At 56.1% G+C, this 26,322-nt stretch overlaps 1 protein-coding gene across 1 annotated transcript; it reads left to right on the forward strand.

Moving 5' to 3' along the window:
- The first annotated feature begins 2,359 nt into the window (after positions 1-2,359).
- On the forward strand, positions 2,360-26,322 carry PTGES (prostaglandin E synthase). The gene is made up of 5 exons (XM_036261705.1): positions 2,360-2,450; positions 12,368-12,488; positions 15,541-15,688; positions 19,131-19,213; positions 25,690-26,322. The coding sequence occupies exons 1-5, from the start codon at positions 2,420-2,422 to the stop codon at positions 25,937-25,939; spliced, it is 633 nt and encodes a 210-aa protein (XP_036117598.1). The 5' UTR covers positions 2,360-2,419; the 3' UTR covers positions 25,940-26,322.

Below are 26,322 nucleotides of genomic sequence, written 5' to 3' on the forward strand. Positions count from 1 at the left end.
AATAGCTATAACCAGAAAGTTACCACGTGTTGTGGTCATCTCTCCATGTCTTGATAGTGAACCTCTGTCGGTGTGACCAGGTTACATTTGCTTTGGCCAACGAAAAGCCATGCTTCTTGGGGCATAAGCTGCTGTTAAAGCCCTGGGTGGAGAGCTTGGGGGACTTACCCTTCAATTTCCAGGACAGGGTGAATAACATCTAATTTACTCAAGGGACTTTCAACCCTTCCCACATGCCCACCATCCCTTCTGCCCTCTTACTGCAGTCAGGGTTGTCTTTTAAAAACCCAGATCCCTCGGCTGCTTAAACTCTTCCTGTGGTTCTGCTTACTCTTGGGATGAACGTCAGACCTCTTGCTGGCCCTGCTCCCCGGCCCTGTACTCCTCAGTGCAGGGCCTTTGCATAGTCTGTTCCCTCCCCTGGGATGCTTTCCCCTGCTGGAGCTCTTTGCTCGACAGCATTGTTAGCTCTGACTCTCTGACACATCTTTCTCTGGGTACAGAAGACAAATCACTAAAAACAGCCGGCTTCAGGCCAAACATAAGGGCAAGTGTTTTTGGTTGGCACACCCCTTTGGGGTTGAATACACTCTTCTGAACAGGAAGGGTCCTCCTGCTGCACTGCTCCCCACTACCCTGCCAGACCCGGAGCTCCAGAGCGGGGAGTGCCTTGGATGTCCTCTCTTGTGTGCCACGGTGTCCCTGGGACCCAGGGCAGTGCCCAGCACAGTGAAGGAGTGGATGAGTGAACAAATGAATGAATGCTGAGAGAAACGCAAATCGATCAAACCTTGCCTAGCGATGTGAATCAAAGATCTTAAAAATGCTCATATGCTTTGATCCGGAAATTCCAGTCACAGGGCTTCATCTGAAGGCACAAAGATGTTCATCTTGGCATTGTTTATAGTGGGAAGTATTGGGAACAACTGAAATGTCGAACATCGGTAAGCACAAAACTGAACTCTTGATCTTCCCGCGCCATAAGCCATCGTTCCTTCCAGGCTTCCCAAGGCAGCAAATGGCCCCATCCATTCAGCTCTTCAACCAGAGACCTGGGCACTGGGATTTTATTTTATTTTTTATTGAGATACAACTTACCTAGGTAAAATACACAAATCTTAAGTGCACAGCTCAATGTGTGTGTTTTTGCTGTTGTTACCTATGTAGACATCCCTGAAACTACCACCCAGATGGAGACATAGAAATTTCTCAGCACCCAGGAAGTACCCCTCCTCCACCCAGAGGTAACCACTGTTCTGACTTCTGTTGCATTCTATGTTCTCTAACACCTAACAGCCAGCCTGCCGCTGAGGCTGCCAGTTCTCTGTTCCACACCTTTCTCAGGCCTATCACCTCGTTTTCTTTTTCTTTTTTATAGAGTGGGAGGGAGGAGAGAGAGGGAGAGAGAGCAAAACATTGATGTGATAGAGCCGCGTCGACTGGCTGCCTCCTGCACGACCAGACCAGGGCCGGGGACGAACCACAACCGAGGTACGTGCCCTTGACTGGAATCGAACCCATGACTCATTAGTCGGCGGGCTGACACCGTAACTGCTGAGCCAAACCGGCCAGGGCGGCCCATCACCTCTTATCTGGGCAACATCAGCCTCCTCAATTGTCCCCTCTCCTCTGGCACCACCCCCCCCAGCAGCTGGAGATCTGACCAGGTCGCACTCCTGCCTGGGGCTCCCCTAGGCTCCCTGATGCCCTCAGGGAAGTGCCCGCCTGTGTGCTGGACACCGCAGCCCGGATGAGGGGCCGGAGGCAGGATGGGAAGTCACTGGTCCACGGTTGCAAAGGCAGAACGCAGTGGAGCCGGGGGAACCTCCAGGTGTCTGCCTCCCGCCCCTGCTCTTCACCGCTCTGCTGCCTCCATGACCGCCTGCCTGGATGGATGGATGGATGGATGGATGGGTGGATGGGTGGATGGGTGGGTGGATGGATGGGTGGATGGATGGTCTAGGAACAGGTTTTCTTTAAAAAATACAGGTACCCTTTGGCAAAATCATATGTCCCATCACGAACCAGTTGTTGAATTTGGCTCTGAGGTCACTTTCTTGGTTGGAGAAGAGGAAAAGGAAAGGGTGGGGGAGGGGAGAGGTTCTAGCAGCACAGGTCCCTGGAGTGGACGCTTCCCTCCACTGTGGCACTTTCCTGAGCACTGGCCTTGACCTCAGTGGAGGAGCGCATCTTATCTGCCCACGTCTGAACCTTGACCTTCGCGGGTCGGGAGGCGAGGAGGGGCCCCTTGGGGGCGGGGCCTGTGGTTGGAGTGAAGAAAGCAGTTGCACAAAGCGAGAGCCTTACCACAGCCCGGCCCTGGCCGCCTGAGTCACGCTTGAGCGGGAGGAGAGAGGGAGGACCCTGGAGCCCTCGGTTTCAGGCTGCCGGAGGCCTCCGCAGACGGAGTCCTCACCTCATGAGCTCGGGCAGAGGCGCCTGGGGACCGGGTAAGAGGCGGGAGAGGGCCGAGGCTGGCGCACAGAACTCCAGGCCTGGGTTCGAGAAAGGTCACAGTCAAGGTCTGCCTCAAGGAGAGCACCAAACCACTCCTAATGCCAGGGTGCCTCTGACATGCCCCCTGTGTCCCCAGCACCCCGCACGGCGCCTGGCACACTTAGCACTCAGGGTTCACTGTTGAACGGACGAGAGAATGGATGAGTGCGCGGCAAGGCACCTCTGCTGCGCTCGGCCTTCAGAAACGGCTGTCCAGGGCCTCACATGTCCTGGGCCCCTGAAGACGCCCCTGGCCCTGTGGTGGCAGGCCTGTCATTTTTGCCCTCGCTGGGCATGCGGCTTGATTGTGCAGCGCTGGGCAATGACTGGCAGCTGGGCGCAAACGTGTCGCCCAGCCAGGAGAAAGAAGCGTTTTTCCTTTAGGATATGGTGTAATCAGAAGCCATACGGTGCCGTCCACAGGGCTGGCGGGGGTTGCTAGTGATGAGACAGGAGTGTCAGGTCTCCCGGGGCCATCGGACTGGGCTGCCTGCTCCCTGGCTGCAGCTTGTACTGGGAGATGGGGGCCAGGGGGCGGGGCAGCAAGGGACAGAGGGGGTCCTTCCAGGCTCCGAGCTCAGAACTTTCCCGGTGCACCCCATCCCACCCCACCCAGTGCTCTTGGCTGAGCAGTTGGTGATGGAGCAGGTGATGGTCCACGGCAGCTCTGACGGCAGCTCTGAGACAATAGCCCGGAGTGGAAACAGAATCCCGGGGCAGGCCAGGGCTCCAGCTGCGCCTGTGGGAGATGAACCCCATGGTCTCGCACCCCACTCTGGGCCTCGGCCCATCTCAGCCAGGTCTCCTCCTCACCTGGGCTCTCAGGAACCTCACACACACACCTGAGCAGTCCGCACACGTGGCTGCGGGCTAGCACCTCGATTTCCTGTCTCCAGAGTGAGGACAATAATGGGCCCACCTCCTGGGGTTGCTACAAGACAATGAGCTGATGTTTGCAGCACTGGGCACAGTGTTGCAGGTACAGTGAGCTACTGTGACACTAATCTTGTTCTATAATAATTATTATTTTATCACCAAGTGCTACTGCCCAGTTTGTGTCCCCAGACCCAGCTGAAGCTGCCTTTCAGCTGCCCTGTCGGGACGGCAGGAGGCTGTTCGTGTTGCCAGGTCTCCGTTGTTCTGAGAGCAAACTGCCTGCCCAGCCCGGGTCTGCCCCTCCCCGGAGTGCCGCCTCCACCTGCTCAGCGGTGACCCAGCCCGGCCCTGGTGGCCTTTGATGGGTCCACGTGGTCGTGCCCAGAGAAGGCCTGGCAGCAAACACGCAATGAGGAGGGGCTGCTGGCTGCAGGGCACTGGCCTGGGTCAACTCTGCTCCTCCGGGCAGGGAGGGCCTGGCTCCTGGGTGGTGGTGGAGGTGGGGCGCGGGCGGGGGCGGGGGCGGGGAGGCAGTGAGAGGCTGGCGCAGACAATGTCTCACCCCTATGGTTCCGAAGGACCAGCAGGACGGGGAATGGCCTTCAGAGGGGCCTTGGCTCCGGGGGAGCCAGTGCCCAGTGGAGGGTACAGACCCCTGCTAACTAGGTCGGGCGGGGCAGGTGGTGGTTTTGGTGGTGTCAGGGCAGCGCTGCCCTGAGGAGCCCGGATGGGGGCTCGCACTGAGGATGCCCCGGGGACAAGCTGCACCGACTGCGGTCACTTGTGTCCTTGTGAGTGGGAGGCAGAGGGAGAATCGACTCAGACACCCAGAGCAGGGGAGGGGGGCAGTGCGGCCACGGGCAGGATCGGAGCGCTGCGGCCACGGGGCAGGAAGAGGGAGGACAGACCCGTCTCCCGGGAGCTGCGGTCGGCAGCCCTGCCCACGCCTCGGCTTCAGACTCGGGGCCTCCAGAACTGTGAGGGAATCCATTTCTGGTTTTGTGTGTTTTGTTCTGTTTTTTAAATATGTTTTAATTGATTTTATAGAGAGAGGAAGGGAGTGAGAGATAGAAACATCGATGTGAACCCTGGCCGGTTTGGCTCAGCGGTTAGAGCATCGGCCCGCGGACCAGAGAGTCCTGGGTTCGGTTCCTGCTAAGGGCACGTACCTCGGTTGCAGTTTGTCCCCGGCCCCGGTTGGGGTTCTGTGGGTGGCAAGCAGTCGATGTGTCCCTCTCACATTGATGATTCTCTCTCTCTTCCCCCCTCTCTCCCTCCCTCTCTATCTGAAGATAAATGCAAAACATATCCTCAGGTGAGGATAAAAAAAAGAAGCATCGATGTGAGAGAGAAACATCCATCGGCTGCCTCCTGCACTCCCCCTAATGGGGATCCAGCCCACAGCCCGGGCAGTGCCCTGATCAGGAATCAATCCGGGACCTCTCCATTCTTAGGACAACGCCCAGTCCCTGCGCCACACCCGCCTGGCAATTCCTGGTGTCTTAAGTCATCAGATTTCAGCAGCCCCAGGAAACAAATAACAAGTGTGTAAACTCATCTCACCTGTTTCGTCTTATTTTTTTAACCTGGGAACGTTGAAGTGACCGTGTGGCTTGCACTCATGTGGCCTCAGTCCCTCTGGACAGCACTGCTCTGGAGAGCCGCCTGGTCCCGGTGAGCCGGACTGTCCGCTCCTCCACGTGTGGCCAGGGGAGCCTCCTCCTCCCTGGCTCCTTGTCGGAAATACGTTCCTGACCAGGACGGCTGTCCTCAGCGCAGTCCTTGGTCTCGGGTGCCAGCGGGTCTGGGCTCTGACCAGGACGGCTCTCCTCAGCGCAGTCCTTGGTCTCGGGTGCCAGGGGGTCTGGGCTCCGACCAGGACGGCTCTCCTCAGCGCAGTCCTTGGTCTCGGGTGCCAGCGGGTCTGGCTCTGACCAGGACGGCTCTCCTCAGCGCAGTCCTTGGTCTCGGGTGCCAGCGGGTCTGGCTCTGACCAGGACGGCTCTCCTCAGCGCAGTCCTTGGTCTCGGGTGCCAGCGGGTCTGGCTCTGACCAGGACGGCTCTCCTCAGCGCAGTCCTTGGTCTCGGGTGCCAGCGGGTCTGGGGCTCTATTTGCAAGTTGGCCGTATCAGTGAAATAGATCTTTAGTCTCTGGCTGAATCACACGAAGTGAACTTTCTCTGTGGACACCCCCTCTTCAAAACACACGAAGGCGTTGTCTTCATGTCCTGGGGCTGCTGTAACCAGGACCACAGGCTGGTCATTGCAATAACAGGACTCGACCAGCCTGTGTGGCTCAGTGGATTGGGCGTCGCCCCATGGACTGAGAGGTCCGGGTTCGATTCCCAGTCAGGGCACGTGCCCAGGTTGTGGGCTGGATACCCAGTAGGGGGAATGCAGGAGGCAGCCAATCAATGCTTCTCTCTCTCTCTCCCTTCCTCTCTAAAAAAATCAATAAAAACAAATTTAAAAAGAAAGAAACAGCAGAACATTGTTCTCCCATAGTCCTGCGGGCTAGAGTTCCGAAACCCAGGTGCTGGCTAGCTGGTTCTGGGGGTTCGGAGCAGGCCCCCTGGAGCCATGTGAGTCCTTCAGCAGAAGGGGGTGAGACCCCGAGCACTCAGCAGAAACGTTTGGCTCTCCCTCAAGGAGTTTCCACGGAGGCCGTGCCCATAGCAAGAGTAACCACCAGAAATAATGTTTATGGCCAATGTCTAGGGCAGGGCAAACTGCTCATCATCCCGTGAATGACCTTCCCAGTGCCCCCAGGCACCTTACCTTGCCCTTAGCTCAGAATGCCAAGTAATTCCCACTTAACTTTCTGTCTCTGAACCTCTCACGTATGTGGGGTTCCCATACGTATGTGTGTAATTAAATCTGGTTATTTTTCTTGGTAGTGTCTCATGTTTATTTAATTATTAGACCACCCAGAAAAACCTAGGAAGGTAGAGGAACCCCCCTCAGTTCCTTCTGGAGGCTCCGAGGGGCTCTCTCTCTTCTGGGGGCTGCTTCTCTGGCTGCTGGCACCCCTTGGCACCCCTTGGCTTGTGGCTGCATCAGTCCATCTTCACATGATCTTTTCCTCTGTGTCTGTCTGTTGACCTTCCTGCTCCTGTCTCTCATAAGGACACCAGTCACTGGATTTAGAGTGTTCCTTAAACCCAAGATGTTCTCATGTCAAGATCCTTAACCTAATTACGTCCGCAAAGACCCTGTGGTGGCTCATGTGTGTGTCAGCTTGACTGGCCCCCGGGTGCCCATACTAACATTGTTTCTGGGTGTGTCTGTGAGAGTGTTTCTGGTGAAATTAGCGTGTGAATCAGTGGGCTCAGCTTGCAGACGGCAGATCATGGGACTTCTCGGCCTCTGTAACTGCACGAACAATTCTTTATAATAATAAGTATGTCTCCGCATGTGCATGTGCGTCTCTGTCTCCCATTGTTAGTGTTTCTCTGGAGAACACTGACTAATACAGACCCTGTTTCCAATAAGGTCACATCCACTAGGACTTGGACATATCTTTTGGGGGGATGTTATTCAACACCCTACAAGCATCTTACCTGGCCTTGGGTAGAGGCCAGATGCAAAGAGGCTCAAGGCCCGGGCTCTGCGCCTGTGTGGTTCTGGGTTTGAACTCTCCACCTGTGATCTCTTTCCTATGGTTCTGTTCTCTTCCCTGCGCCTCAGGAACACTCTCTGAAAACTGGAGGTCATAGTGTTATGAGTACTTACCCCAAAAGGTTGATGTGAGACCCCTTATTAGCTATGTGACTGGTGAACTACTCAATAACTTCGTACCTCAGATTCTCATCTGTAGAATGGGAATAACAATAGTGCATACCTTAACCAGATGTTCTGAAGATTAAGTTAATGTTTCCTGGGCACATGGTGAACATTACAGAAGTTCTGTTTAAAATGATGCATGAGTCCGGTCGGTGTGGCTCAGTGCTTGAACGTGGACCCAGGCACCAAGAGGTCGCTGGTTCAATTCCCGGTCAGGGCACATGTCCAGGTTGAGGGCTTGATCCCCAGTGGGGGGCATACAGGAGGCGGCCAATCAATGTTCTCTCTCATCAATGTTTCTATCTCTCTCTTTCACTTCCTCTCTCTCTAAAATCAATAAAGGGGAAAAATAAATAAACAAATGAATAATTAAAATGATGCATGAGCCCTGGCTGGTTTGGCTGAGCAGTTAGAATGTCGGCCCATGGACTAAGAGTCGTGGGTTCGATTCCAGTCAAGGGCACATACCTCGGTTGCTGTTCAGTCCCCGGCTCTGGTCGGGGTCCTGTGGGAGGCAACCAGTCGATGTGGCTCTCTCACATCGATGTTTCTCTCCCTCCCTCCCTCCCTGCCCCCAACTCTATCTGAAGATAAATGGAAAAGTCCCCTTGGGTGAGGATTAAAAAAAAGAAAAGATGATAATGGCTGGCTCAGGGAAGCGTTCAGAAATGCCAGCGGACATGCTTGCTCGATGTACGAAACGTTGGCATCCATCGCATCAGATGGAGGCGGCGAGGCCCTCGGAGATCTGATGTGGCCCTCCCCTGGCTCGGACTAGGAGTGCCGCTCTTGCTCACGCTGTTGAGTCACCCCGAGCTTGGAATCGGGCAGGTTTCATGCAGCCGCCCAGGCTCAGTTCAGTGCTCTTTGTTGTCTATCTTGAAATTCCTACTAACTTTGGAACAAGATGTTTTGCCTTTTCATTTGGTACTGGGCCCCACAAGTCGTGTGACCGGACCTGCTTATAGCCTGTTCCTCCTGTGCTTGTGATAGTGAGGGGTCCCCAGCAAGGCGTGACGGTGGCCCTCGGTTCGAGCTGGCCCAGGCACACAGGGCTGTGGCCCCTCTGAGGGACCTTTACAGACGGGGTGTGAGGGCTGGAAAACGTGGGACCCGAAGACACGCTGGTGGCAGAGCAGTGGTTCTGCCTGGAAGAGGGGTTTAGGCTGGACCGGGTGTGTCCTCTAATTTCTGAAGGGCAGTGGGGAGGAGAAGGGAGCTTCTGTGTTGTTTGTGGCCCCAGAGGGCTGATCCAGCTCAGAACAAGGAAGGAATTTTTAACAAGGAGAATTGTGCAAGAAGGGAAGGCTGGCTGGCATTCAAGCCTCAGCTCTTCCTGGGGGTTAAGAGCACAGGCTCTGGCCTGGAACATCGCTACATCTGCCCAGATCTGTGACCTCAGACAAGGTCATTCACAGACCTGAGCCCACTTGGCCATCTGTAAACCGAACCTGATGGTGCTCCGGATGCAGGGCAACGCTGCTGAGGATAAGACGAGGCAGGTTTCTGCATAAAGCACATGAGGGCGCCTGGTTGCTAGGAGGTGCCTCTCGAGTGACAGCCGCTGCTGCTGCTCCTGTCATTAGCATCATTGTTACTGGCCGTGGTGAGCTCCCGGACTGGCAGGTTCAGGCTGAGAGGGATCATCGGGGAGCTGCAGACTCGGCCCTCGGCCCTCGCATCAGGGCTAACAGAGGATGCGTGCAGTTCAGCCCCTTGACAGCTTCAGCATCTAACATGCTTGGGTGATTAGCTGATAAAAACCACAGCCAGAAAATGCGGGCTCCGTGACAAGGGCCCCGAGGGACAGGGGGTGGTACTTCTTGTGGAGCTGAGGAAGTTTGGGTCTTGGAGATCGCTGAAGAAATGGGAAGAGTTCCCACCACTCGTGCCTTTGAAAACCCGGGCCAGCTGTCCCCTGAGCTGTTGCCGGCTGAACATGATCCCAGGAATGTAAAACTCCCCTCCGGGCCTCCTAGGAAATGGGTTCCTGATGTGCTGAGATCTGGACCCTGGAATTGCCCACGAGAAAACAGCGTCGTGGGCGGTGCGCGGGAGACCACGTGCCCCGCCTGCCGCTTGGGCATGGGAGGGTCCTGGCTCTCCTGGAGCCACCGCCTGGAACCACACCCGGGGGCACAGCAGCTTCCCTGGAAGTGCCTTGGCAGTGGTTGGTGCTGAGATCGACATTTCTCCTCTCCCTCCCCCACGCCGGCCCTGTCGGCTGTGTCCTGTCGGCTGTGTCCTGTCGAGTGGCAGTCAGGAAACACTCTGACCACAGCAGTAGCGGATCTGAGGCTGGAGCCCGAGAGGCAACAGATGGGTTCCATCAGGGCCACACTTGGTCAGAACTTGGAAGGGCCAAGTGTCTCTCCCTTGGGACGGGCGGGGGTTGGGCAGCACACCAGCCCCAGAAAGTCACAGGCATTTCATGTGCACATTCAGGCTCCATGCACACACCGTGTTAGGCGTGTAAATACAGCCGTGAACACGGCGGTGGCGCCGGCTGTTCTCTTTTCAACGTAAAACCAACCATTTCAAATGCGCAGCTCAGTGGCATCGGCTGCCCCCGAAAGCCTGCTTGCCCGAGGCAGTCACCCTTCCCCATCCACCTGCACCCCGACAACCTCCAGTCCCCTTTCTGTCTCTACGGGTGTGCCTGCTACAGACATCTCCTAGAAATCAGACCATGCAGTGTGCAGGTTTTGTGTCTGGCTGCTCTCACTCAGCAGAGTGAGTCTCAGGTTAGATCCACACAGAAGGGCGGATTGGTGCGTCATTCCTGTTCGTGGCCGGATGACAGTCCGTGTGTGGCTGTCCAGTCTTTTCTTACCACTGGACCTTACTGCTGAGCCACCCTGCTAGTCCTCATTCCCAAGAGTGGATGAGCTCCCTGGGGATTTTCTGACCCAGGGGAACTTGGAGAGAGTGGAAGGGACCTTAAATGATGCATTAAAAGTTGCTGAGTCTTGAGTGCTCCCATGTACCAGTTCCTCTGGGCCTGAGCCCACAGCCCCACAACTAGACGGGTCCATCCTCTGTGACAAGCACAGCCACCCTGACCAAAGCCTGCCTATGAGACCCATAGCAACCTGAGCGCCAGGCCACGTGTCTCTAAAATAGGTCTCATGGCCCGGCCGGTGTGGCTCAGTGGTTGAGCATCGACCCTGCACCAAAAGGTCACCAGTTCGATTCCCGGTCAGGGCACATGCCCAGGTTGTGGGCCCGATCCCCAGTGGGGGGCATGCAGGAGGCGGCCAATCAATGCTCTCCCTCATCGATGTTTCTATCTCTCTCCCTCTCCCTTCCTCTCTCTGAAATCAATAAAGAAAAAAATTTAAATAAAAAATAAACTCAGTTATAAAAAGAAAAAAGAAATCCAAGTCAAATTAGCTTAATTCAACAAATCACAGCTGTGCCTAGATGTCAGGTCAGGCACAGGACCAAAGCTTGAGGCTCATCAGTGAACAAAACCAAGGTGGCTGCCCTAGGAAGCCAGGTGTCCCACGGCCGAACGGTAAACACGCTCTCAGCATGTCATTCACTGAGCGTGCTGTGGAAGTGGGGTGGGGACAGGCTGCAGCCCTGACGAGGGTGGATCTTATCAGGGGAGGAGAGATCTGATCAGACTTGAAGGTGAGGTGTGAACCCAGTGCATGCCTGCGGGGAGAGAGTCCTGGCAGGAGGATCAGCCAGAGCACAGGCCCAGAGAGAGGACAGGGCCTGGCGTGTGAGGACCAGCGGGGAGGGCAGTGGGACTGGCTGAGTGAGGTGGGGAAGCAGTGACCGATGGGTTCAGAGAGAACCGCATGGGGACCAGATGGGGCAGGGCCATGCGCATGGTCCCAACTTTTACTCTAAGATGGGCGCCCCTGCAGCGTTTGATGCAGAGGAGGGACATGCGTTTCCTTTTTTGTTTGTTTAAGCAAAAAAGGAAACTCCTAGATTCCTAGACCCGGATGAGTCAGAGACTGGGGCCTCGTTGTCTCCTCCGAACACAGCCTCTTCCCTGCAGGGAGGGGACGACTGCGCACAGCTTCAGGCCAAAGCCAGCCCAGGGCCAGACCTGGAGCCAGAGGGCTCTGTGACACAGACAGACATCAGTGTCAGAACAGAATTTCCCGGGGAAGGTCTCTGATTGGCTATGCTTCGACCAAGCAGTGGCCGATGTCAGTACCGTTGTAATTGGCTGGTCTAGGTCACATGGCTACCCCCACCAGAATAGCGGCAAGAGGGGAACAGGTCCTGAAAGGAAGGGTGTGATTTCCCAAAGGAAGGTAGGACAGAGAGGTGAGCTGGCCGGGGGAAAACAACCGTCCTTCATTGAACTGCTCATCTGGAGGGAAGTCTAGGGATCCCGCCCGGTGGGCTTCTGTCCCAGGAGGGTCTGCAGAGCCATCAGAAAGAGCTCACAAATCAACCTTTTCCTCTTCTGTGGACCACATGCCGCGTGTCGCAAACAAGCCTTCCCAGAGGAGGGTCAACGCTGCAAGGATGACTAGAAAACCAATCCGCCCAAACAGATCCCTTCAAGGACAGCCCTTTTTTTTTTTTCTTACTCACTGTTTCCCCATCCTTGGCTGGAGAAAGCCCCAGCAATACTCACTGAGGTCAGGCACCCGCAGGGAGGTGGGGCTACTTCCTCCTCTCTCTCGGCCTCCTCTGAAGTCAGACAATTGCACAGCTGAAGGCCTGGGTCTCTGACCCTCAGGAAATGCCAGGCAGGGGGAGCTGGGAGAGGCCCTGGGGCTTTAGACACCGCAGCTCCTCCTTGCCCAGGGACGCAGAGTTGTGACGCCAAACTTCTGTGGGCTTTCGAAATAAATGCAATAAAAAAAAACACCCAATATGCAATAAAGGAACAACTGAAGATAGAGCGGAGTGAATTTTACATATATATCTGCCTGTGTACCATTACCTGGGCCAAATAGAAAGTATTTCCAACACCCGGGGGGCCTCTTCCAAGGACCCAGCCAGTGCCTGCGTGGGTCCCATGCAGGCCGGCAGAGAGCACCCCTACCCCCTGCCCTGCTCCCCCTCCCCTGGCAAGGCAGGGAGCACCCCTCTCATTTTACAGGCAAAGAATGTAGCTGGAGCTCAGGGGAATGTCACACCCGGTCCACCACCAGGAACAACACGGCCCTTCCCCCCGAGGGAGGCTTCAGGAACATTCTTGGATAAAGATCAGAGAAGAGTTGTCCTCATTGCCAGGCTTGGCTCACTGGGTGATTCCAGCAGCTGATGAGGCGAAGAATCCTACCGTGAAGTCCCACACGTCCGTCAGGAGGGCTTCCCTAGAAACTCGCTCATTTTCGGCCTCGGGTTCCAGCAGGTAATAACGCGCCCTTTGCCCACACTGGTTTCCCCAGTGTGCTGGGGAGGTTTCCATCTCGTTCCAGAAGACCTACTAGGGCTGGGCCCGACTCCCAGTCAAAGGAGGGATCCACAGCGACCGCCCCTCTCGGGCTCCCTGGTCCACCCTACTGGGGGTGGTACAGCGCCAGACCCCATAGCTGAGCTGTCTGGCGAGGAAGACAGCTACCTCCGGCCGTTACCCCGAGGTGGGGGCAAGGGGGTCTGGCGTCCGTGTTCTCAGACAGAAACATCCAAGGAGCAAGGCTGCCCAGCTCCCCCCGACACGCAGTCAGAGATACAACAGATTTCAGGACATCCGGTACTTTCTATGCCCTGTCCCTGCTGGTGACCCAGCGCTGGCTCTCAGAGCAGGACAGCCCCGTCGGGCAGCCCACGCTCCACAGACATGGTATCGCTTTGTGGGTGCATCTTTTGTCCAGATAAAGGAAGGTCTGGCATGTTGCAAACGGACAAGAAGCTCTCCCCACCTCCCCCCTCTCCACCCCCCCCCCAACAGCAAGGGCATGGTCTCCAAGTCTCCCTCCTGGCAGACCTGCGAGGTAGGAAGTCTTATCCCCATTTTGAGGAAGCAGAGGCTCAGGACTCATGCTGATGGCGGGGCTAGGATATGCCAGGTGCTTGATAATTAGACATGACTTTTTTTCTTTATTGATTTGAGAGAGAGAGAGGAAGAGAGAGAGAGAGAGAAACATCGATGAGAGAGAACATCCATTGGCCGCCTCCTGCATGCCCCCCGCTGGGGATCGGGCCCACAACCTGGGCATGTGCCCTGACCAGGAATCGAACCGGCTGCCTCTTGGTGCACGGGTCGACGCTCAACCACAGAGCCACACGGGTGGGCCAGATAAGGAATGTTAAAAAAACACCACAGGCCCCAAATGGCGTCACTCATGCTGCAAGCCCAGGACACCAAGCCTAGATTTAACACCTGATCCAACCGCCGTGTCACTTCCCCCAGGATCATAGCTAACCTTCGCTTTTGTGGACCTCAATTTAATGGACTTCCGATTTAAAGGACAAAATTTCCGTTCCTGTGTCCCATGTGAAAATTAACACCCTGTTAATTTAAAAATGCTTTTTACCAAGATTTGCTTATAATTAAACAGGTTGGTTTTTGTTGTTGTTGTTGTTGTTATTAAGTCACTGTTATTTTTTATTTATTTATTTTTTTGGTACATGCCCCTAGTGGGAACTGAACCCAGGACTCACTGGTCCGCAGGCCAACGCTCCAGCGCTTCCACTCCAAGAGTAGGAGGGATAGAGAGAAACATTGACGTGAAAGGGACACATCGAGTGGCTGCCACCCACGTGACCAACCAGGGCTGAGGACAAAGTGCAACCGAGGTACGTGCCCTTCACGGGAACCGAACCCGGGTCTATCTGGACCGCAGGCTGACGCTCCAACCGCTGAGCCAAACCGGCCAAGGCAGTCACTGTTATTTTTAACGAGTTTTGGCGAATAGGTCCTATGTTGGAAAAAATACTAGTAATTTCACCAACATAAATAAATATTACATATCTGCAACTATAGTCTACATCTTTAACCCAAGAGTCACCATTCATAAAGCAGTGTTCCATGAATGATCAGCACGTACTCACAACGAATGGAATCGCGAGGGGTGAGGGGTCATCGGTTCTGTTGTCGCAGGTCCTGACTTTCTAACGGCATGGGCCCGGTCCCCTCGCGCTAAGCCACGCCCCAGCCGTGTGCATCTGTTCACTCGCCGTGACTGGGGAACGCACGCATTTACTAGACCTATTCAGTATAAATTTAAAATTACTGTAATACATAGAGAAAACTTTCCTGTGAAATTAAACTTTTCATACATAGTTCATTCTAATTACACAAACGTGTCTACATAAGTAAAAACAGGTAAACTGAGTCATCAAATTTTTAACATACACCTTCGGAAAACCTAGTTTATTATATAACAGACTTTTGGCTTTAACAACACCCTCTCACCCGAATTAGTCTTTTATAGCGAGGTTTTACTGCATAATCGTAACCAACTGGTCTGGAATTTTCTGATCAAACACCAGTAAAGTAATCTGTCGTGTGGGCCCTCTCCACCCTGCACACCACCCGGCACAGGAAGAAGAGGTGCTCTCCTCTACAGAGAGATCCCTTCATTCCAGGCAGGGCACATGCCTGGGTTATGGGCTCGATCCCCAGTAGGGGGCGTGCAGGAGGCAGCTGATTGATGTTTCTCTTTCACATCAGTGTTTCTGTCTCTCCCCCAAAAAATCAATAAAAATATTAAAAAAAAAAAAAGAAAGAAGAGGCAACTTGCATGATAAAACCTTCCCCCTGCCCACCCCCACAGTGTGGCTCAGTGGTTGAGCATCGACCCCTGCACCAAGAGGTCACTGGATGGATCCTGGTCAGGGCACATGCCCAGGTTGTGTGCTGATCCCCAGCGGGGGGCATGCAGGAGGCGGCCAGTCAATATTCTCTCTCATCGATGTCTCTATCTCTTCCTTCCTCTCTCTCTAAAATCAATAAAGAAAAAGTTAAAAGAAAAACTCAACCTCAAAGTCCTTTCTTTTCTTTCACATTTAGCTCCCTTGCCTCCCACGCCTTCCTATCAACAAAGGCCTTAGATTTTTGTACAACCCCTTGGAGGGCCCTTCTAGTTAATAAAGCTGGTGATCGAACCTGTGAACCTGCAACCCAGGTACGTGCCCTTGATAGAAAATTGAATCTGCTTGGTCCGAGGGCCAATGCTCTAACTACTGAGCCACACTGGCCAGGGCCCAGTTAGATCTTCAAATTTACTCAGTTGAATTTTGTTTTGTAACAGGAAATAGATCAGAAAGCAGGTAAGGATTTGCCAGGGAGGTGTGGCCTGGGGACACCCCCAGCTCCCTGCTGTCCCAGAACCTGGGGTCAGTTCTGCAGCTGGGAGTGGGCGGAGCTGAGCGCAGCCTGGCCCCCCGCTGCTCTCCCCGCCTCCTCGGGCTCTAGAGCCGGCTTCAGGCTCAGCCACACGCCTGCCTTTCATCCCCAGAGCTCCCACTATCAAGATGCCTGCTGCCCCTGTCCCGGCGGTCGTAAGCGGCCAGGTGCTCCCGGCCTTCCTGCTCTGCAGTACGCTGCTGGTGGTCAAGATGTACGTGGTGGCCGTCATCACGGGCCAAGTGAGGCTGCGGAAGAAGGTACGTGCTGCCCCGGGACCCCAGTCCTGGCTGTGCACTCGCTCCCCCTCTCCCTGCCAAAGTGGTTTCAGGGACCGAGCATGAGGGTGCGGCCGTGGGTGGGCAGGGCGGGGGACCCCGTGCCTCCCCCGGGATGGCTCCTCCGTGGCCCTGCGTTTTAGCAGGGTCCGCACCTTCCTCCCTGGAGAGATTTGCTCACTCGCTGTGCCACCAGGTAAGTTCCGGGCACGACGGGACTCGATGAGTGCGGCTGAGTTCTTGAGACTCCGGTCCCGGGGTGGAGCGGGGCGGCTTCCCAGCACAGGAGATTTGATATTTGGGTGGGGAGGGAACCGGCGAAACAGGACCCAGGAGCTCTAAGTGGAAATTCCCAGCTTGCTGGCCAGGTCACTTGCAAAAGCCTCCAGAGGCCGCGGGCAGCTGAGCTCCACCGGAGCTGCAAGGGAGGGGTGACCCCTCCAGTCGGAGCCCCTGAGCCCAACAGCAGCCAGGCGCTGAGCTCAGCCAGGGGCAGCAGGTCGGGGTCTCTCTCACACTGACAGCAGGAGTGAAGTTGCGGACCAAGCTCGCCCCCACTGGCAGCGTTGTTAGACTGGACGCGGTGGGCACCTGCTGGTCACACCCCTGGCATTTCAGTGGAGGAATCGGTCCTGGAAATGTGCCCCTTTGTCTCCTCACTTTGTCCAGGTCACAGGCAAGGAGGCTGGGGGGACACTGGGCAGCTGGTCTCAGCCCCTGGCACAGGCATAGGCAGGACTGAAGGGGGCAGCTCACCAGGTGAAACACCTCCTGGAGCACAGGCCACTGATCACCTGGCCTCCCCCTGCCTGGGCCGGTCAGGCTACTGGCTACGGCACCCAGCAGGGGCCGCTGCTTCCCCCACTGAGTCCTTGCTAGGGGCTGAGTTCAATCCCCCCAGGGCCCTGGGGAGGGGCGTGTGCACCTTGCTTTCCAGGTGAGGAGCCTGGGCTGGAGGGGAGACATGAATTACTTTGCCGGCCACACAGCTGGGTTTGAGTCCAGGTGTCCAGCTGCAGTTTACACCCGGCCACAGGGGGATGGGCTTCTCGACAGTGGGTGCAGGGCCCCTGGGCTCTCCTTCTGCCCTGAATTCGGGGAGGGGGGAGACACGCCTGTCTGCCTGGTCAGTGGGGGTGGCAGGGGAAAGCTTACCCTCAGGTTGTCCCCAAGGTACTGTTTACTGTCTACAAAATTTCCTCTCGTTTCTGCTTGGGGAGGTGACAGGGAGGTGACAGGGAGGAGTCGGGCCTGGCTCCTTTACCCACCACTCTTGGGACCTTGGGCAAGTCTGGGAGCTGGGTTTCCTCATCTGTACCCTGGGGGTAGTCGGAGTAGGAGCAGGAGAATTCCATTCCTGGTACAGAGGAAATGCTCCCCAATGTTAGTTCTCATCGCGTATAACAACTGGATCCCTTGATGGGGTGCATCCAGGGGCCACCGCCTCCCTCCCCCCAACTATAGGTGGTGTTACCAGAGGGGGGACCGGGCCCGAAGGGAGTCTGCCTTGGGCTGGCCAGTAGTATGTGGGTTCTTGACTTTGAGCAGGAAAGATTTCAAAATTCGAGGCCAGATGATTTTGAGAGTACGTTTATTAATGCCGGGGCGGTGAAAGCAGGAAGGGCCCAGGACAGACGCCCCAGGAGAGAGCCTTGGGGGGCTGCTGTGGCTCCCTAGAAACGCCACGGGAAAGAGGTGAGCCTGGGAGGGGCTGTCAGCTCGCAGGAGAGTCAGAGAAAAGGGGCCTGGGGGACGAGCTGCCGCCGCCCATTGCTGCCCTGGTTGCAGTCTCGTGGGGACCCCGAGAGTTTAGAAGAAAGAAAATTACCTCAAAGAGGAAATTTGAGTGAGCATCCTGAGAGTTTTATCTGCTTGCCAAAGGAGGGGATTTTAGGGCAGGTCTCAGGGGAGGATCTCAATAAAATGCTCAGCTTTTCCAGGTGTGTCCTTTCAGAGTGTGGTCTCCACTGACTGATCGGCACGAGGACGGGGGTCATTAGTCAGCGCAGCTGGCCTTGCCAGTCTCCTTCCTGGCTCTGCTGCTTTTCTGGGCTGAAGCCGATGCTATTGCTGGGAGAAAAGTCAGGGGAGGGTCCAGACGGAACGGCCAGCCATGTGACATGTCAGGGGAGGAAAGGCCACCGTGGGGTGAGGTCTGACATCAGTTTTGCAGGACGGTCAGACCTGGTGATTCCATGGCCTAAGGGCCAGTGGAGAAGAATTCTGGGTGTGGGGGGTCGGATCCTGAGACAGGCATCCAGGCTGAGCTCCATTCACCTCTGGGGGAGGAGGAGCAGGGGCAGGCCCACCAGGCAGGACACACCAGTGCTTGGGGACAGCTGTCACAAGGGCTCTTGAATCAGAGCAGCAGGATTTGTCATTGGGTGAACAATCTGGAAAACCTGGTGCTGGGGTCAGGTTTGCTGACTTGGTGGGACTGGCTTACCCGGGTGCCAGCAGGGGACAGCGGAGCGAGTGATGGGCGTGGGCCTTTGATGGCCTGAGTGTGACCGCAGTGTGCTTTCCACCCACAGTTCACTGAGTGCCCATCTTCCTGCCCCAGAGCCTTTGCACGTGCCGTTCCTCTGCCTTGACGGCTGTTCCTCCCTCCCTCCACCCCTCCCTCCGGTTCCTGTTGAGCACCCTTCAGACCGGCCTTTTAAATAATCTTCACCCGAGGGCATGCTTAGAGCGAGAAAGAGAAAGACTGACCGAGACACATCAATCAGTTGCCTCCCACAGGACCCAGACAGTGCCAGGATCAAACCTGCAACCGGGGTACATGCCCTTGACCAGGAATCAAACCCATGACCCTTCGGTCCATGGGCTGACGCTCTAACCGCTGAGCCAAACCAGCCAGGGATCTCTAGGGCTTTTTTATAAGAGTACAGTATCATTCCGAAGGACTCCAGCCCTGGCTGGTTTGGCTCAGCGGTTAGAGCGTCGGCCTGCAGACCAATGAGTCCCGGGTTCGATTGCAGTCAAGGGCATGTACCTCAGTTGTGGTTCATCCCTGGCCCTGGTTAGGGTCGTGCGGGAAGCAGCCACTCGGTGTGTCCCTCTCTCATCGATGTTTCTCTCTCTCTCCCTTTCTCTCCCTCTCTCTCTACCTGAAGATAAATAGAAAAATATCCTTGGGTGAGGATTAAAAGAAAACCAGAAGGACTCCACTCTCATGACCTAATTTCCTTCCAAAGGCCCCACCTTCAGATACCGTCGCACTGCGGTTCGGTTCCAGCATTTGAGTTTGCCGGGCCGTGGGCATTCAGTCCCTGGCAGCCTCGTTCACGGAGAGTGCCCGCCCTGAGCACGCTGCGGGGGTCCATGATGCTGGCGAATGGACACGGACGCGGCCGGGCCACGGTAGACCAGGCGACCGGGCCGTCCGTCGCACGAACAGTAATTCTCGGCTGATGTATTTCAGGCTTTTGCCAACCCTGAGGACGCCCTGAGACACGGAGGCCCCCAGTATTGCCGGAGCGACCCGGACGTGGATCGCTGCCTCAGGCAAGTACCCCTGGGCCTGAGCCTGGCCCCTGAACACTGGGGCTTGGAGGTACCTGGGGGCCAAGGCCTCCTGCCTTCCTGGCCCCCTCAGACTGTTCTTCATTCATGGATTTGATTTCTAACTGTGGGAAAGTAAGACATGCTGATGACTCAGGGGCAGAGTCAGAAAAGGATGTTCCGTGAATGGCCGGTCCCTGGCCCGCTCTGACCTCCAGGTCCCGCCTCGTCCGCTCCCCAGGGCAAACGCTGTCGCTAGTGTTTTCTGCCCTTACAAACACACGCGCTAAGCTTTGTCCTGCTCACCCCCAAAGGGTCACCCTTGCTCTTTGTCACATCAACAGAAATTGTTTCACATCGCCTCAGAGAGGGGCCTCATTCACTGTTCGGGTGCTATAGCATGGGTCGGGACTGCAGAACGGGGGTCCTTGGCCCCCCGCCGAATTCCCTCTGATGGCATTTAGGCTGCTCTCTCTCTTTCTGTTACAATCGGAACCTCTCGTTTGCCTTTGTCTGCACGCGTGAGCAAAACTGTGGGATGCAATGACATGGTAAGGAATATTGCCAGGGCCCTGGCTGGTTTGGCTCAGGGGTAGAGCATCGGCCTGCGGACCAACAAGTCCCGGGTTTGATTCCGGCCAAGGGCACGTACCTCGGTTGTGGCTCATCCCCAGCCCTGGTTGGGGTCATGCAGGAGGCAACCAGCCGATGTGTCCCTCTCACATCAATGTTTCTCTCTCTCTCCCCCTTTCTCTCCCTCTCTTTCTACCTGAAGATAAGTAGAAAAATATCCTCAGGTGAAAATTTAAAAAAAAGAAAGAAATATTGCCAGACCATTTTTCTTATTCAAAAAAGCAGAACTCCGTGTTGTTGGCTATGTGGCTCGTGTTGACGACACATAGAAGAAGTAAAGAAAACCACTCACGAGTCTTAGCACGGTTAACATTTTCTTCTAGCTCGTCCTTGTCTTCTGGGTCTAAATGTTTTTCAAAACATTAGGCACGCATGCATTGTATACCCAGTTTGGGGGTTCTGGTTTTTTTTTTCAGTTAACATTATTTCATGAGCATTTTCCATGTTTGTAACTATTACTCAAAAATTATTCTTAGCCCTGGCCAGTTTGGCTCAGCGGTTAGAGCGTCGGCCTGCGGTCCGGAGAGACCCGGGTTCGGTTCCCGCTAAGGGCACGTACTTCGGTTGCAATTTGTCCCCGGCCCTGGTTGGTCGTGCGGGTGGCAGCCACTCGATGTGTCCTTCATGTCGATGTTTCTCTCTCTCTCTCTGTTCCTCTCTCTCCCTCCCACTCTATCTGTACAAAAAGTGGAAAAATATCCTCGGGTGAGGATAAAAAAAAAAAAAAAAATTATTCTTAAAAAATGGCTGTGTAAAAATTCCATCAGAGACGAAGGGTTCACTTCATGTCTCCAGTCTCAGTATTGGACCTCTGGACAGTTTCCTCTCTGCTGTGTTACATGGGGGTGGGAGGCGTGGCTGGAGAGAGGGGGTGACCCTCCTGGGGGGGGTGTCAGCGGAGTTCCATGGAGAAGTGGGGAGGTGAGTAGTAGCTGAACAGGAGACAGGAAACAAACCCTCACACAGGGTTTCTGCATCCCAGGCAGAGCTGGGCGGGACACTGTAGTATAAGTAATAGAGAGTATTTTCTTAAAAAGAAAGTCCGTATTTTATTTTCTTATGGTTTTCTTGGCCGTAGAAACTAATATACATACTTGTGGCTTTTAGAAATTACAAAAATGCGTAATGTAAGAAGTGAAGTTCTTTGCTATTTCGCCTTTTCTGATGTAACTACAGTATGTAGTCCTTCATATGAGGCCCATCCATCCATCATCCTCCAGGCAACGTTTAATGAGCACCTACTATGTGCAAGACACTTTGCTGAGACCTCGCGTGCTTCAGTGAACAAAACCTTGCCCGTACTTGAGTCCATACCGGGCACCCTTATCCCACCCTCACCCCGGGTGGGGTGACCCCCGGGCAGTGGAGGACATGAATTGTCGAGCAAGCTGCCAAGACCGATGAGTCCAAGCCAGCTCACGGCAACCGCAACAGGGATGTTTGGCTTCTCCCAGGGTTTGGGGGTTCTGTGTAGCCAACTGTACTTGTGGCATGGGAGCGATTACACGGGCTTACAAGCACTTGGTATATTTTTACTGGCCATAACCCTGCTGGCGAGAGGCATTTCCACCCACCCAATCCAGTTCTTTCTTCTGATCAGAATTCCCGACCAGCTGTAATAGAACTGATGCTAAAATGGTTGAGGTTCAACTCAGCACGTTTTGGCCGCCCCTTATCTAATGTATATACACTCGGCAAGTCCTGGGGAGCTACCATGCCAGACCCAGGGATCCTGGCCCCCTGGGCTCCTCCTCCTCCTGACTTCACATAACAGCATCACAGAACCTTGAGGGTGCCCAGCTCAGACTCGCACCTCCTGTCCTCTGCAACTGGAGAGCTGGCTGGAACCCAGTTCAAGGGGAAGAGGCCCTGGAGGTAAAAGCTAGTTAAATATTCGACCAGCGGTTTGTTCGCAGTGTAGTCTGGTGACCCTTCTGCACAAACAGGAAAGCCCTCGGGTCCCAGTTCTTGGAGGATAAATCTGCCTTGCAGATGAGCACCTGCTGGAGCCCGAATGTGAGCCCTGTCCTGGGCAGTCAGGAAAACAACGGCACCCACCTTCTTCGTGCTAGCCGCCCACGTCTCCGACAAAGCGAATCTCGGAACTCTGGAGGGTGTGTAGGAAGCTGCGGTGAGGGGCTATCTGAGCGGTCCCAAAGCTTGACCGAGCTCGGAGCTGTTTCTGACTATTCGAAGTGTGCAGACTTAGTCTGAGCGAACTGCTCCGACAGGGTCCCCAAATTGCAGCCCTTAGACATCACCTACCACCTTGCTTTTCGGGGGGGGTGAGCCGAGGCACAGGGAGGGAGGGAGCCGTGCCCGAGGCCGAGCAGCTGACTAGTACCTGGGCAGAACTGCAGGCTTCTAGCCTAGTCCTCCCTCCACCGCACCAGCAAATGTTTTTATTAATTTGGCCAAGGCAGCTGAGGGCGATCAGGAGTCTGGCAAAACCAAGAGGGTGCAATTAGCTTTAACAAAGCGTGTCTGAGACAGGGCTGGTGATGGTGGTGACGATGATGACGGAGGAGACAGCTTGCCTAGGATGCTCCTGCTCAGTGACAAGGGCTGTTCTAAGGCACCAGCTCCCGGCCCTCCCAGCAGCCTCCCGGGAGGGCACTATTACCTGTAGAGGAAGAAACTCGTGCCAAGGCCACAGAGCTCATGATGCACAACTGAGCCCAGACCGGCTCTGCTCCTAAAGGCTCTCCCTCTGCAGGAAGACGCTTGACTGTTTCATTCCTGCCTTGAAAACTGAGCAGCCTTTATGTTGCCGGAAACCTGAATTCAAGGAAATCACCAACATGTGCGGGCAAAGGGCGAGGAGAGACCTGCAGCGGCCGCCAGCTTTGTCCTTGGGGGGCCGAGGTCTCCCTCCCCACCCTGGCGCCTGAGGCTGTGTTGCAATGCCTGCTGCTGGGGAGGAGCAGCCCGGTTGGTGCGAGGGGGGGCATGCATGTGCAGTCTGGCGGGGACTGGCTTTGGTGACTTCTAGCTTTAAAAACGTGGTGGTTGTGGGAAGGACACATTTTGCCCAAGTGTCTCTGCGTCTGTGACTCCATCTGTGTCTCTCAGTTCAGATCCTGGGGGGAGAAGGAAGGGGAGACGTTTTCCTGCAGCAGCTCGAGGTTCCCCATGTCTCCCTGTCCTTGGCCCCAGGTGGTCTGAGACCCAGCAGAGGGAGGAGAGGGGACCAGGGAGGCTGCGGGGCAGGGCTTCAGGCGTTCCTCGGCCCCCAGCCACCTGGCCCTCCTCGCTGGTGGCCTCTGAGTCTTCCCGTCCCAACTGCTGGCACCAGGTGGTGGCCCCTCGGCCTGGTTTCCTGCGGGCGTCCACCCCCCTCAGCCCCGCGGGGCAGAGCAGGGCACACGTGCTCCCTCCCTGGCCTTCCCCCACCTGCTCTTTGGGGGTTTGCCCAGCTATTCTCTTAACTGCCGCTAAAACAAGACTCATTCCTAACATATAAGTAGACACTTTAAGGAGAAGTGAAGAGTGGGTTTGGTATGCTAGTCATGCTATTCCTGAAGCCCTCAGATAAAAACACAGAACTGTGACGAAACGACACGTTTCCCTGGAGCGACAGCGAGACCAGCGTGGGAAACCCGTTCGTTTGGATGCTTTTCCTTAAAGAACTCGGCCTGCGGGCTGGCGAGGCCTGAAAGCTGTCCCGCCTCGGGCCCTCCCGGAAGGCAGGAGTCCACGGGCGCCGGGCAGGGCGGGGGACGGCACTGTGGGCGTCACTCATCGTAGGGGCGCAGGGGTGGAGCTGACCCAACGCACGTAACAGACAGAAATACTCACGCAGGTTGCGTCATCTCGAGGGCAGACAGACTGCATTCGGGGGCGCACTGACCGCATCTAAAATAGGCTTTCCCAAGGTGTCCCCCCAAGAGGCATGGGATGTCGGGGTCCCAGCTCCCCCCGGGCGGAGCGATCGGAGGCCCTTGCAGCCTCTATAACTCACAAGTGCGGCAAGGGACCTGGCCGGCGGGAGCTGGAGTGGCCCCGGTCCTGTTTCCCGTCTCCCTCTTCCCTGTGGCCAGGGTCTGGCCAGGGCCTCTCTCTGGGGTGGGAGGCAGCAGTCCCCCGCCCCACTGGGTGAGACCTGCCCCCCAGGCTTGCTTTCCCTGTGGCCGGGTCCTGCGGTCCAGACCCCAGAGAAAGGAGAAGGCAGGCCCGTGTGGGCTCCAAGCGGGAGGGACAGAGACACCTATTGCTGCGTCCTGAGTTTGATCTGAGAAAGCCCCAGGCCCCGCTAGGTTTACGGGAACTTTTGTGCGCTCAGGTTGAATTCCAGACTCCTCACCCTGCACCCCGGGTCCCCTCTCCACGCTCACCCCGCCAGGCTCGCTCTCAGGCACCACACTGCAGCCACGGGGGTCGCTGTTCGCTGCCCTGAGTACACGGTGCTCATCCCCACAGCGGAGCTGTGCACCTCTCCCTGCAAAGTTCTTCCCCTGATGGACAGCCCGGCATCACTCAGGCTCGGGCCCCCTCTCCTCCCTGACCACACCCGCCCTGGCAGAGCCCTGGATGGCCTGCAGCTCGGGTCCCCTCCCTGCCCGGCCCAGTTCCTTTCTGTCAGGCCGCATGTCACCGCCCTTGACGAAGGGTGACGGAAGGGAAGAAGGGGCTCGGCAGCAGTCACCACCCAGGGGTGCTGGGCTGGCCTGGGCACACTGGTGAGGCACCGGCGAAGTGCATGCCAGCTGGGAGCCTGGGCATGAGGCTTCCATTCCAGCAGAGTCCCTGAGCCTCACGGGGCCTGGCCTGCGGGGGTCACGGTGGGCACCGGGCTCCTGTTTATGTGAGCTTCCAACATGCCATCCATGGCTTCGGTCCCTTGTTCCGTCTCTAATCCATGGGACTCAACCTCCCCATTCTCCGGAGAGGAAGCTGTTCATTAGCTGGAGTCATGGAAAATGTGAACCGACTCTGAGCTGAACTGCGTGAGTTTTCTTTCTCGGTCATTTATTTTCGTCAGGGTCACACACGGGCCTCCCCGCCCCCCACCCCATACTCACGCACTTGATTGTTTTAAACAAAAAGGAAACCGGACAGTGAGGATGAGACCTGGAGCTCCGCCAGGGCCGGGTGGTTGGCTGGCTCCAGGGAGCAGAAGCGGTTTTAGGGTTTTACGATCACTCCTGAAAGTGGGAGGGTCTGCTTATATTTAGGGGCAGAAGAGACAGGCTGTAGCCCCTCCCACCCAGAGGGCCCGGAAGCTGCGTTTGGAAAGAGCTTGGCCTCAGAGAAGCCCGGCCTTGGTGGTAAAGGCTGGGGCTTGAATCCGACCGAGGTCCATCCAGCCCTCACTCAGCTCCCCAGAGCCCCCCTTTCCCTCTGGGGTCCAAGACCAGAGGGCAAGACTGGGGAGACTGGCAGGGACGAGGTCCTGGGGAGCCCTAGGGCTTGGAAAGAACCCCAGCTCACCCTGGCCGCTTGGGCTCAGCAGTTGGAGCATCGGGCCTGTGGTCCAGAGAGCCCCGGGTTCGGTTCCCGCTAAGGGCACGTACCTCGATTGCGGCTTGTCCCCAGCCCTTGTTGGGGTCGTGTGCGTGGCAGCCAGTTGATGTGTCTCTCTCACATCGATGTTCCTCTCTCTCCCTCCCGCTCTATCTGAAGATAAATGCAAATATGTCCTCGGGTGAGGATAAAGAACCCCAGCTGCCCATGGCTCCAGGGCCAGCTTGGGAGTCGCCGCCACTCCCACCCCTGGGGTACCTCTTCCGGCCATGAATGGACTGAGCCGGGACCCTTGAGATGATCCCCAGTGGGCAGAGAGCCCAGCTTCTATGACAGTCTCAAAGCTGACACCTGGCTGACCGCCCCCCCCCTTGCCTTCCCAGAGCCCACCGGAACGACATGGAGACCATCTACCCTTTCCTGTTCCTGGGGCTCGTCTACTCCTTCCTGGAGCCCAACCCTTTCGTGGCCTGGGTGCACTTCCTGCTCGTCTTCCTGGGCCGCATGGTGCACACCGTGGCCTACCTGGGGAAGCTGCGGGCGCCCACCCGCTCCCTGGCCTACACGGTGGCCCAGCTGCCCTGCGCCTCCATGGCCCTGCAGATCATCTGGGAAGCCGTCCGCCACCTGTGACCAGCAGCTGACACCTCGGCCGCCGGACTGTTGGCCCCCAGCCACCGTGGCTGTCCTTGGACAACTGGGCGTCACTTCGAGATTGGGATGGGCCCCAGGACCCGTTTCCTGGCAACCTGCCGAGCGCAGACTCCTGGCCAGGCTGGCCTCTGTGTGTGCACACATGTGCACACATGTGCACACACGTGTGCCCCTTGGATTCCTGGGTGAAGTGGCCAGTTGGAAACGTTTGGAGAGGGTTGTCAAGACTGATAGACAGTCAATCCCTCCATCCGAATAACAGCATTGGAAACCTCACTCCCTCCCTCTCCCACCCTAAGGACAGGAAGAGTGGATGGAGACTCGGTTCAGGTCCCTAAACCCAATGACCATCCAGAGCTATA

Source organism: Molossus molossus, unplaced genomic scaffold, assembly GCF_014108415.1.
Source record: "Molossus molossus isolate mMolMol1 unplaced genomic scaffold, mMolMol1.p scaffold_m16_p_14, whole genome shotgun sequence".
Lineage (NCBI taxonomy): Eukaryota > Metazoa > Chordata > Mammalia > Chiroptera > Molossidae > Molossus > Molossus molossus.

Excerpts from the sequence above, each read along its gene's own strand:
- PTGES (XM_036261705.1), top strand. The coding sequence starts at position 2,420 with ATGAGCTCGGGCAGAGGCGCCTGGGGACCGG. Across the intron at positions 2,451-12,367 it reads CAGAGGCGCCTGGGGACCGG|GCTTGGCTCACTGGGTGATT; the intron begins GTAAGAGGCGGG and ends CCTCATTGCCAG. Across the intron at positions 12,489-15,540 it reads TCGGCCTCGGGTTCCAGCAG|AGCTCCCACTATCAAGATGC; the intron begins GTAATAACGCGC and ends TTTCATCCCCAG.